The sequence below is a fragment of the Eumetopias jubatus genome, unplaced genomic scaffold, assembly GCF_037043125.1.
Source record: "Eumetopias jubatus isolate StellerSeaLion01/CBP00866 unplaced genomic scaffold, mEumJub1_p1.0 scaffold_12, whole genome shotgun sequence".
Lineage (NCBI taxonomy): Eukaryota > Metazoa > Chordata > Mammalia > Carnivora > Otariidae > Eumetopias > Eumetopias jubatus.
In genome coordinates, this window is record NW_028274818.1 from 92,814,678 (window position 1) to 92,828,901 (window position 14,224).

Below are 14,224 nucleotides of genomic sequence, written 5' to 3' on the forward strand. Positions count from 1 at the left end.
CCCACAAAGAAAAGCCGAAGACCAGATGGCTTCACTGGTGAATCATACCAAATATTTAAAGAATTAACACCAATCCTTCACAAACTCTTCGAAAATATAGAAGGGGAGGGAACACTTCCAAATTCATTCTGTGAGGCCAGTATTACCCTGACAACAAAAACCAGACAAAGATATCACAAGAAAAGGAAACTATAGACCAACATCATCCCTTATGAATTAGATATAAAAATCCTTGACAAAACATTAGCAAACAAAACCTACCAGTTCATAGAAAGATTTATACATTGAAACCTAGTGGAGTTGATCCCAGGAATGTGTAGTTTGTTGTTCAATATACAAGAATCCGTCAATATAACACACCATGTTAATAAGATAGAGGGAAAAATAACCATGTGACTCTTGATACAGAAAAAGCATTTGATAGAATTCAACACCATTTTGTGATGGAAAACCATAAACAAACCAAGAATAGAAGGATACATTCTCAACCTGATAAAGGGCATCCATGAAAACCCAGAGCTAGCATCATGCTGGTAAAAGACTGAAAGCTTTCACCCTAAGATCAGGATCAAGACAAGGATGACTGCTTTCACCACTTCTGTCCAACCTTGTACTGGAGATTCTTCCCAGGATAGTTAGGCAAGAAAGTGAAATAAGAGGTTGGAAAGAAGAAGTAAAACTGTATTTGTGGGTGATATGATCTTATATATAGAAAACTCTAAAGAATCCACAAAAATTACTGATAAAGCTAAAATCAAGTTCAGCAAGTTTACAGGATAAAAGACCAATATGCAAAAAAAATCAGTTGTATTTCTATACCCTAGCAATGAACAATCTGAAAAGAAAATTAAGGGAAAAAATCTGTTTAAAATAGCATCAAAAAGAATAAGATACTTAAGGTAGCTCTATTTTTAACTTCTTGAGAAACCTCCATACTATTTTCCAGAGTAGCTGTACCAATTTAAATTAAAAAAAAAAAAGAGTAAGATACTTAAGAATAAATTTCACCAAATAAGTGAAAGACTTATACATTGAAAAGTACAAAATATTGTTGGTGGGAATTGAAGAAGACCCAAATGAATGAAAAGACATTCCATGTTCATGGATCGAAAGACTTAATACTGTTGATGTGGTGTTGCTCCCCAAATTATCTACAGATTCAATGCAATCCTATCAAGATTCCAGCTGCCTATTTTGTGGAAATTGAAAAGTTGACCTTAAAATATATATGGAAGTTTAAGCGACCCAGAATAGCTAAAACAATGTTGGAAAAGAACAAATTTGAAGACTCAGACTTCGATTTCAAAACTTAACTACCAAGCTTCAGTAATCAAGACTGTGGTACTGGCATAGGGATAGACAGAGAGATCAATGGAATAGAATTGATAGAGAAATAGACTCTTATATCTACAGTCATTTGATTTTCAACAAGGATGCCAATACTACTGGTTGGAGAAAAATGTCATTTTTTTAGCAAATGGTATTGGGACAACTGGATTTCTGCATGTAAAAGAATGAAGTTGGATTTGTACCCTAACATCGTCTACAAAAACTAACTCAATGGATCAAAGACCTTAAAACTTTTAAAGTTTTAAGGCTGTAAAACTCTTAAAAGAAACATAGATATAAATCTTTGTAGCCTTGAGCTTTTCAGTGAGGTCTTAGATATGACATCCAAAGCACAGGCAACATAAGAAAAAATAGATAAATCAGACTTCATCAAAATTTAAAACACTTTTGCATCAAAGGACATTCATCAAGATAGTGAAAAGACAGCTTACAAAATGGGAGAAAATATTTGCAAATCATATATCTGATAAGGGTCTATCATCCAGAATACATAAAGAAAAGAACTCTTAAACTCAACAACAAAATGACCAACAACCTAATGAGAATATGGCCAAGGTATTCTGCATAGGCTTTCCTCCAAAGAAACACATACATGACCAAGAAGCACATGGAAAGATGCTTAACATCATTAGTCATCAGGGAAATGCAAATCAAAACCACAATGAGATATGATTTCACACCCACTAAGATGTTATCATTTGTGAAAAGAAAAGAGAAAATAACAATATTGGCAATCGTGGAAAAAGCATACCTTCCTGATGGGAACAGAAAAGTAAAATGGTACGGCCATTGTGGAACATAGTTTGGCTGTTTCTCCAAAAGTTAAATGTGGAGTTACCGCATGACCCAGCAATTCCATTCCTGGGTACAGACCCAAGGGAATTGAAAACATGTTCCCACAAAAACTTATGCACAGATGTTCATTGCAGTATCATTCATAATAGCTGCTGGGTGGCAACAACCCAAATGTCTACAGACTGATGGGCAGATAAAGAAAATGTGGTATAGCCACACAGTGGAATATTACTCAGCTCTGAAGAGGAACGAAGCACTGACACCTGCTACATCATTGATGAACCCTGAAAACAGGATGCTACGTGAAAGAAGCCAGACACAGAAGGCCACATATTGTATGATTCCATTCATATGCAGTGTCCAGAACAGTCCATTCATAGAGCCGGACGTAGATCAGTGGTTGCCAGAGGCTGGGGTAGGCAGGAATGGGGAATGACTGCTAAAAGATATGGGGTTCCTTTTTAGGGTGGTAAAAAAAAAAATATGCCGGAAAAAGATAGTGGTGATGATTGCACAGCCTTGGAATACACAAAAACACTGAATTGCACACTTTAAATGATGATTAAATTAAATGATGTGGTGATTTGATATATGTGAATTATATCTCAATTTTTTTAAAAAAAATATAGAGAGGTCCCATGTGTCCTTACCGGCTTCCCCCATCGCTGACATCCTATGTAACTGTAGTACATTATCAAAACCAGGATATTGACGTTAGTACAAGGTGCAGACCTTCGTACATGCATTTGTGTGCATATGTGAGTTCTATGCAATATTATCACATGTAGATTCATGTAACTATGACCACATCAAGATACACAGCAATGGTTCCATCACCACAAAGGGATTCCCTCACGCAGCCCTTTATAGCCACACCTCCCTACACCCGTCCCTAACATTGGCAACCACTGATCTGTTCTATGTATTTTTTGTCACTTCAGGAGTGCTATATAAATGGAATCATACCACATGTAACTTTTTTGAGACTGGCTTTTTTCCACTCGGTATAATGCCCTTGACATCCATCCAAATTGTTGCGTGTATCAGTAGCTTGTTGCTTTTGATTATGGTAATTTATTAAATTGGGGCTACTTCTGAGGGCAATCCAGCATCTGCCCGAGGGAGTGGATCAGTGTCAGGCTAATTCTGGAAGAGGAAAGCACCTTTGTTAGGAGTTAGAGACCTCCTACAAGAGACCTCCTCTGACCATCGTTCGAAAATGCCCTTCCATTGGCCATTAATAATTTCTCTCTTATTTTCTTTGTCCAATTTATCCCTGCCTGATGGGGTTTTTCCTTGGTAATTTTACTTGTTTGCTTCCCCAGCTCATATAGAGCTGGGACCTGGTGGGCCAGGCTCCACCGCCCAGCCCTGTGTGTGGCTCAGCGCCTGCCTCACAGGAGGGTATTTATATTGGGCAAGTGGGTAACAGCTGCTGTTCATGCCTCCCCAGCCCCTGGTCCTTCCCGCGTCTGTGTGTGCTGGCACCGATATTTCTCTGATTTCGGATTGTCTTTCTGGCCTCCGGGGCCCACTTGGCCTCCCCTGAAGCAGGCCCAAACTGGTGCGGAATTGAGCCCCTAGGAGCCACCCTCAACCTACGCTGGTGGGAATTGGGGTGTGAATACCCCAGCTCCCTCATCCCAAGGGTGGCATTGCACTGAGGCATGTTCTGCTCTGGCCCCCACATTCTCTGGTGGCACCGAGCTCCAGATGCCACAGGAAGGGCTAGCTTGGTAACACACTGTCTATGGAATGTCTTTCCTCCCCTGGCCTTCCCACGCTCCAACTGGTGTTTCCTTTGATGTCTAAATAATCTCCTGACGCTCACATCCTTGCCTCGGGGTCTGCTTCCGGGGGAATCCACACTAAGACAGAATGAATTAATGAATTCAAACAGGTGTGAATCCTGACTCCACCGCTTAGGCAAGCCGCACCACTTTCCCCCTTGCTGAGCTGCAGTCTTCCTTCCGGGACATGGGTTACACAGTGCTAGTCCGCACCAGGGCTTTGAGAGGAGGTGCCCTGCTTCTCGTTCTGCCTTCTCTGCAATCGCAGAGATGGGCAGGCTCAGCGGACGCTCGGCCTGCTGGCCTGGTACCTGCGGCTTGCCCAGCGCGCCTTGGTCAGCCCTCAGCGGCTTCCCGTCAGCCTTTTTCTTAGAGACTCCGTCTGCTAATGAGGCCCTGAGTTACCCGCAGGTTAATGTTCTTTGACTTTGAACACCATGATTCCCACTTAGTCCTCCTGTTATCCCTCCTGCTGACAGAAATGTGATGGGAAATCAAGTACGGTCCCCTCGCCCGTGTCTAAGGGTCAGCCTTCAGATTCTTACTTTGTCAAGCAGCCACACTGACCCAATTTAGGCCCCGATTTGGGGAAGGAATGAGGGGCACCCGGTGGATTTTGAGCTGTGGTATCTTGACCCCTTGCAGCTGCCCGGAGCACTGAAAGTTCTTGCAGAGCTCGAGAAACTCGGCCAGAATAAGTCAGAACCCCTTGAACTCCTCTCTCTCCCTTAACAAAAGCTACCGCCTCCCTCCTGAAAGGCACCATTGTCATTGGGACAAGCCCCGCTTTGTTCTCTTCCGCAGCTGGAGCCTGGGCCTTGCATCTCCAAGGGGCCGGCAAAACTCCCGAGCCAGCCAATCTCCTCCTTCCCTGGCTCTATCAAGTGGCCGGCGTGGTCCTGGTGACAGGAGTCTGTTGAGACCTTCTCAAATACACAGCGATGCTCCCTTTAGGTAAAAGGGACAACTCTAGCCAGCATCAGAGATGCGGTGGTTCCATCTCAGCCTCTAAGCAGGGACCTGAGAGTCAGACACCTGCAGGGGCCAGCCAGAGAGTCATATCCTGGGAAGAGAAAGGGGTGTAAAACATCAGGAAGCAGTGGGGACTGGGGCGCCAGAGAGCCCCCAACGCTGGCCATGGAGGGCCAGAACTCTAGCTCTGGAAGGGGAGGGGAAATCTCCCCATAATTAAATGTGGCCAATGATGTGTTTTTAATACTTCATGAGCCAAACAAAATCGCCCTGCAGGCCAGATCAGTTTGCAGCCTCTTCTCTAAAATTTCTATGAAGGGACAGCCATTAGGAGGTAAATATCAATCATTCATTCATCCCGTCATTTATTCATTCAACAAAGATTCTGTGGCATCTACCATGTGCCAAGGAACTGTGCTGAACGCTCAGCGTTCTGGAATGAGTTAGACACAGCCACTTCCCTTCAGGAGCGCACAGCCAAGCATGTGGAGGGGTGACCTGGACTGGAAAACAGGTAGTTGTGGGACACTGAGTAAATGCTAGCCTCGGGCCCTGCAAGGACCCGTGGGCACCTGGAGGACAGAGAGATGGTATCAGGGAAGGGGTGACGGTGGGAATGACAGCACATTTGCGCTTAACCCCCCCGGGTGGGAGAGGCTGGAAGCAGATTGCAAGGAGAGGCCCAGCCTGTGCAAAGGCCCTGAGGCCGAGCGTGGGGGGAGATGTTCAGCAGCAGCTGTGAGTTTCGTCAGGACAGGAGGCAGCTGGCGCTGAGAAAAGTTCCTGGATTTGGCATTTTCCACCTGCATCTAAAGTACCCATGACGTGGAATTTTATCGGTGCGAGTGGACGCGACAGGGGGGCTTCCCTGCTCCTCTGGCCCTCTGGCCTTGGGAGTGGCCTGGCCGGTGGGCGGGATCCACACTCAGAGGTCCTGAGGCTTGGAAACCCTGCCAGGGAGCAGAGCAATTCCTGGGGCTCTGTGCCACAACCCTGTCCCAGTGCCTGCACTGGTTTCTTTCTTTCTTTCTTTCTTTCTTTCTTTCTTTCTTTCTTTCTTTCTTTCGTTCGTTCGTTCGTTCGTTCGTTCTTTCTTTCTTTCTTTCTTTCTTTCTTTCTTTCTTCTTTCTTTCTTTCTTTCTTTTCTTTCTTTTCTTTCTTTCTTTTCTTTCTTTCTTTCTTTTCTTTCTTTCTTAATCTCTCTCTCTCTCTCTCTCCCTCCCTCCCTCCCTCCCTCCCTCCCTCCCTCCTTCCTTCCTTCTTCCTTCCTTTCTTTCTCTCTCTCTTTCTTTTCTTTCCTTTTCTCTTTTTGTATTTTTACATTTTAAAGATTCCACAGGGTTTTACAAAAGAAAACCAGACTCTGCTTGCCTGCTTAATGAAATAACATAAGTGGCTGCTCTTTGCCCATCCTCCTCTCTCGTCTCTCCCCACCCCCAGTGCTCTCCCCAAAGCTGATTAAATTGATTAAAATAAAAGCCTGCTGCATATTAAATTCAGCCCGAATGGCAGAGCAGAGAGGCCCGTGGGGCAGCTTCGTGCCAGGGACAAGTCGGTACCTGCCACAAAGTGCAGTCAGGACCGGTGAGGTCTAAAAGCCCACCCTGGATTACATAGAGAAGGGAGGCCTGGCCTCCTGCCCTCAGCCCGTTTACTTTGGGGAGGGGCAGAGAACGGACTAACGACTCCCCTCTCTTGCTGGTGTTTCAGAGCAAGAAAGACCCCTCCTTGTGGATGTGCCCCTTCCACCCGCCGCTCCAGCTCTTTTTTGTTATCCGCAACACCAGACGGCTGCAGGACTTTGGTCTAGCCAAGATCAAGGTTTGGAATTACTGGACAGCTGATGGCGTAAGTAAAGGCCCCGACTCCTTGCCAGGCATTTGACTGATGGGAGCACTTAGCGCCGTCCAATCATCTGGTTGCTGAAGTTGCAAGATGGGTAAGCGGAGGCCCCGCTGCCCTTCCTGCTGGGGGTAGCCAGTGCCTGGCAGGGCATTTCATGCTGCGTGGTTGGAGCCACAGGGAGCAGAGCCTCAGCTTGAAGGTTTGGGAAGTAAGATCAAGCCACCCTTTGGGGGAACTGGACAGATAGGAACTGGGGCTCAGTTTTGATAGATAAGGAAACAGACACACAGAGAGGTTATGTAACATACCCAGAGTCACACAGCCCATAAGCATCACTATGAGACTGTGAACCCACGCAGTCAGACTCTTGGCCCATTCACTTTGCGACAGCTTACCGGCGATCTTGCTAAAATGTGGGTTCTAATTCAGCAGGTGGAGGGCAGGGCCTGAGATTCTGTGCCCAGGTGTGCCAGTGTTCCTGGTGTGAGGGCTCTACTCTGAAGAGCCAGACTCTTAACCTCTGTGCTCTTCTGTTCCCCGGTTTCAGAATCCCTGCCCTCCTTTCTACCCCCCCACCACCCCCTACTCCAAAGCACTTAACCCCTCTTTTCTCTGGACTGTTTTCTCGTGTTCTCATTTGCACTTACTCCTTCATTCAACGTTTATTGTTGAGTGCATGTGCCATTGGGCTTCCTGATCAATTTAGACGACACTGATACGAAAGACACAGACCCCGCCCTGGAGGTATTCCTTGCCGAGAAGCCAGCAGACAAGTAAATAAAAATATGATGCAGTGTGCTGAAGGCCTTCATAGAGATGACTGCAGCGTACCAGGAGTTTCAAATAGAAGCTCCAGGAACTCAGCAGGGAACTCAGTGGGTGAGGAAGGACAGGACCTCCTCAGTCTATCTTGTTTCCCCTCTTGTGATAGACGTGGGGACAAGAATTGTTCTACTTTGTTTTCCAGTTTGTTCTCAGGAAGCGATAATACAAGGCAGATGAGCAAGGGGAACTGGACCTCAGCTTCAGTATTGTCAAAAGAGACAGTAGGGCACAGTGGGGAGTGTGGCAAACGGGTAAGCACATGCTTCAGGTAAAGGGAAGTCCACTTCTCAGCCTCAGCTAATGGTTGCTATGTACAAAAGCTAGCCAGTGCTGCTAGATCTTCTGAACATTCCCGGAGAGCTGGGAATCTGGAATTTGATAGTAGCCTCTCTGGTTTGTCAATGTCAACAGCGAATTTAAATTCCTTTGAAACCACCACACAGTCCAAAGCAAACTCATCTTTGGGCTGGAGTTGGCCTGTCCAGACTGCAGCCCCTGGAGCATGGAGGGAAGCCTGCATCAGGCTGGGTGAGCTCTGGGAAGGTGCTGGAAGGAGCGCACACCTGAGCCGTAATGGAAAGAGACAGTGGCACAGAGCTGAGGCAGAAAAGGAGAAAGCATATCCCAGGAGGAGGGCCCCACACTTGAAAAGGCAGAGGTGTGCGAGAGTGTGGCCTCTGAACTGCCCCCCCCATCCCATACCTAGGCCCAGGCCTCCAGTCTGTCTCCAACAGCCTCTGGGAGGTCTGATCATAATTCTCTGTGGCTTCAAACCCTCCAAGGCTCCCCTTGACCTGGAGGATTCAGGTCAAACCTCCGAGTGTGACCTGGGCCCTGTAATCCCCAGGCACCAGGCCCTGTGTCTTCCTCCCATCAGCCCCCACCCCCAGCTCCAGCCGTACCCCAGAGTGCCCGTTGCTGTGCCTCTCCACTGCTCTGCCTGGGAATTACACCTGTAGGCCCTGGCCCCTCCCATCTGGCTCAGCTCCAGATGCTTGCCTCCATGGCAAATTCCCAGAAAACCGAACATCACTTTCTCCAGAAAGCCGGCCATATTTTTATTTACTTGTCTGCTGGCTTCTCGGCAAGGAATACCTCCAGGGCGGGGTCTGTGTCTTTCGTATCAGTGTCGTCTAAATTGATCAGGAAGCCCAATGGCACATGCACTCAACAATAAACGTTGAATGAAGGAGTAAGTGCAAATGAGAACACGAGAAAACAGTCCAGACAAAAGAGGGGTTAAGAGTCTGGCTCTTCAGAGTGGAGTCCTCACACCCCTGACCCTCATGCCACTTCCGGACCTCAGGAATATGTTCCATCACCCCTGTACCGGGATGGACACCTGCCTCCCCCATACCACCATGGGCCCCTGAGAGCAGGGCCTACGTTGTCTCCGCCTCTGTCCCATTCAAAGTAGACACACGTGGTTACCAAATGAAGGAATGAGTTCACTGCCCGAGAACCCACAAGCAGTTTGTCTTAACGCTTTGTGATATCCAGATGAGACGTGGAGAATCGGAGTTTATGACATTTGCACAGGCTCGTACCCAAGGTCAAAGGGAATCAGTCCAGGGGAGTCTGCTCCTCCTCCTTCCTTCCCATACCCCCCATCCCATACTTCTTCCTGCGGATTCTCCCTCTCCCAGCCACCCTGGCAACTCTCCAGGGGTCCAGCTGTGTGCTTACGGGCTGTCCTCCAGGCCCTGGCAGGACCCCACCCCTGTGTAGCTGCAGGTACTCCCTGCAGGTAGGGCCCTGCTCTCTCATTCCCCAGTCGACTGGACATTTCCTGGCAGGTGGTCGTTGGCAGCTTCTGGAATGAGCAATGAAACAGTGCTGGCTGCCCAAGCCCATGCCCTGTAGCTCAGCTCTGTCACTGAATATATGTCTCAGGCCAAGAAAAGCGGATTTTATGTGCTGGATTACAAAGCAGATAAGCTTCATCCCTTATGGCCGGGCCCGCCTTTCTTCTTGAACCTGCACTCAGCCTTCCCTGTGTGCTAAGAATAAAAAAAGAGGAGCAGGACATCAGGGTGTTGTTGGGGGTGCTTCGGGCAGCCTCGGGCGGCGGGGGTCCGAGTCCTGAGGTATTTCTACACACGGAGCAGAGTGCGGAGGACCGCAGTCCCTGCCGGGGGTGCCACTTATGTAACGCACACCCATCTGTTGCCAGAATTTACCAGGGGCAGAAAGTGCAAACAAATGCAGCTGCAGGTTGGTTTGATTTAATATTCTCCAGAGAATGCTATTACTGTGTGTTTTAGAGGAGATAAAATGAGAGTTTATAGGAAATACAGCTCGGCCTGGTAGACACAGCTTGTTAATACAGTGTTTTGTGTATGGGACTCCAAGGGAGAAAAGTTAAATGGGGGGAGGGGGGAGTGATTCCAACCAAGGCTTATTTAGAACATAAGAAAAGAAGGTGCTAGGAAAAAAAGAAGTCTCTTTTATTGGAAAATAAGATGATGTCCATGAAGTCCTGAGGCTATCTTCACTGGGTTCCCTCCCCCCTCATTAGGCGATGCGGTGAGTGTGGGCTGGCCCAGGGGGAGGGACTTCAGGGGAAGTGAGGACATGGGCTAGAATCCGTCCATGCAGGCAAACAGAAGGCAGCATGCAGATGTCTATACTTGTCACAGCTGCCATTTATCCAGGACTGCGTCCACCAGGCAGGCGTGAGGCACCCAGTAGGCGCTTGGTCAACATTTGATGCATGAACAAATAACTCAACAAACAAATCATCTCAGTTAACCCCCAGGAGTCCTGCAAGGTGGCGTCAGTCCCCACCTTGTAGACAAAGAAGCTGGAGCTTAGAATAGCGAGCTCCTTGGGGGCAGAGAAACTGTGTCTTTTTTGCCAGCCCTGCTTGGAAATGGCTGCCTGGAGTGCCGTCTTGAGAAGGATCTGGAACCTTCCTTCTGGTTCATAAAGAGAAGTGTGTGTGATGGATCGGTGATGTCTGCCTCGGGCTCAGGAGGAGGCTGCGATCATACGTCTGTCACATTTTTCGGGGGACTCCTCGGATGGCGTGACTTGCCCAGCGAGTGACTCGCAAGGGACACAGCTGGGAGGGGAACGTGAGGGGTGTGGGTTTTTCTCGGCACCACTTCCCCAGCAGCGCTACATCTGTTGGGAGGAAGGAGCCAATAATCTCCCTACTAGAGTATCTAGTAACCCATCCAAAAAGTGGGCTTTTGGCAACTCCCCGTGGTCTGTGTTTTCCTTCAGAACAAGCCTATGAGTTATCTGCTACCTGATGGTGCCCTTCAGTAAAAACAGGCACATTATCACCATCTTCATCCACAAAGTAACCATGCAGATGCCACCTCCAGCCAGGTCACAACAGTGGGGGAGGCGGGATGGGCGCCCGGAAAACCGAACATCACTTTCTCCAGGAAGCCGGCCCTGACCCCTGACCCTCATGCCACTTCCGGACCTCAGGAATATGTTCCATCACCCCTGTACCGGGATGGACACCTGCCTCCCCCATACCACCATGGGCCCCTGAGAGCAGGGCCTACGTTGTCTCCGCCACTGTCCCATTCAAAGTAGACACACGTGGTTACCAAATGAAGGAATGAGTTCACTGCCCGAGAACCCACAAGCAGTTTGTCTTAACGCTTTGTGATATCCAGATGAGACGTGGAGAATCGGAGTTTATGACAATTTGTTCAGGCTCGTACCCAAGGTCAAAGGGGATCAGTCCAGGGGAGTCTGCACCTCCTCCTTCCTTCCCATATCCCCCATCCCATACTTCTTCCTGCAGATTCTCCCTCTCCCAGCCACCCTGGCAACTCCCCAGGGGTCCAGCTGTGTGCTTACCGGCTGTCCTCCAGACCCCAGCAGGACCCCACCCCTGTGTAGCCTGTACAGAAATGCTGCTCATTAAATAGTCTATGAATGAATGAATGAATGTTAGATTTTCCCAGTGGCTTATATCTGTGATATTCCATGGTGGTCTAAGCTGGCACTGTCTCATAGAACTTTCTGTGATGAAGCTAATGTGCTGTATCTGCCCCATCCAGTTCAGTAGCCATGAGCTACAGGTGGCTGTTGAGAACCTGCGATGTGGCTGGTGCAACGGAGAAAGTGCATTTTATTTTACTCGTTTATTTTTCATTGATCTGTAATTGACATAAAATTATATTCTTAGATGTTTTAGGTGCACAACCTAATGATTTGAGATATATATATATTGCAAAATCATCACCATAATAAGTTTAGTTAACCTCCATTAGCGCACATAGTTACAGAACATTTTTTTCCTTACGATGAGAACTTTTAAGATCACCTTTCTTAGGAACTTTCAAATATACAACACGGTATTGTTAAGTACAGTTATGATGCTATAGAGGACATCCCCAGGACTTATTTATCCTATAACTGAAAGTTTGTGCTTTTTGACCACCTCCCCCCATCACACCCACCTCCCACTTGCCGCCTCTGGCAGCCCACAATCTGTTCTCTGGATCTGTGAGTTCAGGTTTTTTTAAGTTGCACATGTAAGTGGGATTGTACAATATTTGTCTTTCCCTGTCTGACTTATTTCACTTAGCATAAGGCACTCAGGGTTCATCCATGTCTTTGCAAATGGCAAGATCTCCTTTTTGATGGCTGAGTCTATACACCACATCTTCTTTATCTGTTCATCTGTCAGTGGACACTTGGGTTGTTTCCATGTCTTGGCTATTGTAAATATAATGCTACAGTGAACACGGGGGTGCAGATCCTTTTGGAGATATGATTTCATTTCATAAGGACAGATCCCCAGATGCAGAATTGCTGGATCACGCGGTGGTTCTCTCTTTCATTATTTGCGGAACCTCCATACTGTTTTCCAGAGCGGCTGTCCACTTTATAGCCCTGCCAGTGCGCCCACGGTTCCCTTTTCTCTACATTCTTGCCAACACTTCTTATGAGAAACTGCATCTCACATTTCATTTAATGTTAACTTAGTAGCCACGTGGGGTTGATGACTGTGAACAAATAGACGAGGCCCTGTCCACACGGCCCTGTCCCTTCTCGCAGGGAAGGGAAATAAACAAGGGCACAAACGAATAATGTTAATTTCAGGTAGTGCTAAAGATACAGTAAGAATGGGACAGAGGCCTGGTGGGGCGGGTAGGAGGCAGGGCTGCTTTGGATGGTGAGCTCAGGGGGCCAGAGCCAGAGCACAGGCCCCAAGGCAGGAACATCCTTAGCACTTCTAGGATCCAGGTTAGGCCATGGCTGGCAATGGTGAGCAAAGGAGAGTGTGAGGGGAGGTCCCAGAGATAGGCGGGAACCAGGTCACGGGGGTCTCCCTGGTTCAGATCTTACTCCTGGAGAGGCAGAGTAGAGGAGTGCTCAGAGCAAAGGCGTTGGAGCCAGCCCCTCGGGGGCAAATCCTGGCTCCTCCTCTTCCCAGATGTGTGGCCTTCGGCATGTTACTCCACATCTCTGTGCTTCAGTTTCTTCATCCCTTAAATGGGGTGATTATTGCTCAGAATGATTCCTGGCTTCTGTGAGCTCTATACACGTGTCCACTGTTAGCGTCATTATTGGAGGGTTTTGAGCAGGGGGTGATATAATCTGACTGAGGAATTGAAAAGATCACTCTGGCTGCTGTTGGAGAATGGATTAGAGGGAACGGAGAGCCCCCAAAGAAGGCTTCTAGCTAAGGGTCATGGTAGCTTGGATGGGGGTCCCGGTGCTTAGGGGGTGTACCTCAGGGAGACTCACTTCATCCCAGGACATTGTCCCAGGACAATGTTTGCATTTCAGCAAGGCCTCTGTTTGGGGGAGGAGGGAGAATTTTCAAAGAAACGCAAAAGGAAAGCGATGAGCTCAGTAACACTGCACGCACCCCTCGCCCACGTCCACGGTAATCGACATCCTGCCACTCTGGTTTCATCTACCCCCTACTACCTATGATTGTAGTTCTCCTGCCATTTCACTCATAAATTCTTCAGTGCACATCTCTAACAGATAAGGAGCTGTTTTTTATATAACCCCAATGCCGCTATCCTACCTGACCATAATAAATATGCACTAATAATCTTCAGATATCCAGTCCATATTCAAATATCCCTAATCATCCCAAAATTGTTCTCTTATAGTTGGTTTGTTTGGATCAGGATATAAACCAAGCCCAAACATGGCAATGGCTTCGAAGTCAAAGGGGCAACCTTAATTTGGTCGGCTGAGTCAGTGTGGCCTGGTGGCTATGCCCTGTGGCAGGGTCTGGGCAGCACGATGGCATCTTAGCAGGGTGGCTGGTGGGAAGGGGACCGACCCAGGTGCATGAGAGGCTTTCTGAGGTGTTGACCTCAGGCTTGGCCTCGGTCCCTGTCAATCACCAGAGGGTGCTGACATCTGTGACCAGAGTCCACATTCAGGAGGTTAGGGGCTTGGTAACCTTGAGAGCCCCAGGAGTCCCAGGTTTGAAGCAGGCCCCCAGCCAGCAGGGGAAGGAGATGCAAGCAGAGAATTCAGCCTTTGGTGAGGGGCCCAACAAGGTGTTCAGGATCCAAGGGGCAGGTTGGGATTCAGGGCCAGACTGCTCCCAGCAGGAATGAGAGCACCAGTACAGAGCCAGGACAGAAGCTGAGGCCCGTGTGCTGTATTGCGCAGACTAGAGCGGGACGAGCAGTAGCTGGGCTGGACAG

The 14,224-nt window shown here is 48.0% G+C and overlaps 1 protein-coding gene across 6 annotated transcripts in view; it reads left to right on the forward strand.

Annotated features, from left to right (window-relative positions):
• Positions 1 to 14,224, forward strand: part of KATNIP (katanin interacting protein) — a 187,450-nt gene that overhangs the window by 130,651 nt on the left and 42,575 nt on the right. For all 6 annotated transcript variants that reach the window (XR_003610397.2, XM_028109842.2, XM_028109841.2 and 3 more), the window contains one exon: positions 6,618 to 6,755. Coding sequence is in view for 5 of the 6 variants with exons in the window: in XM_028109842.2 (XP_027965643.2) it covers positions 6,618 to 6,755 (138 nt within the window). In the remaining variant the exon portion in view is untranslated. The remainder of the gene's footprint in view (positions 1 to 6,617; positions 6,756 to 14,224) is intronic.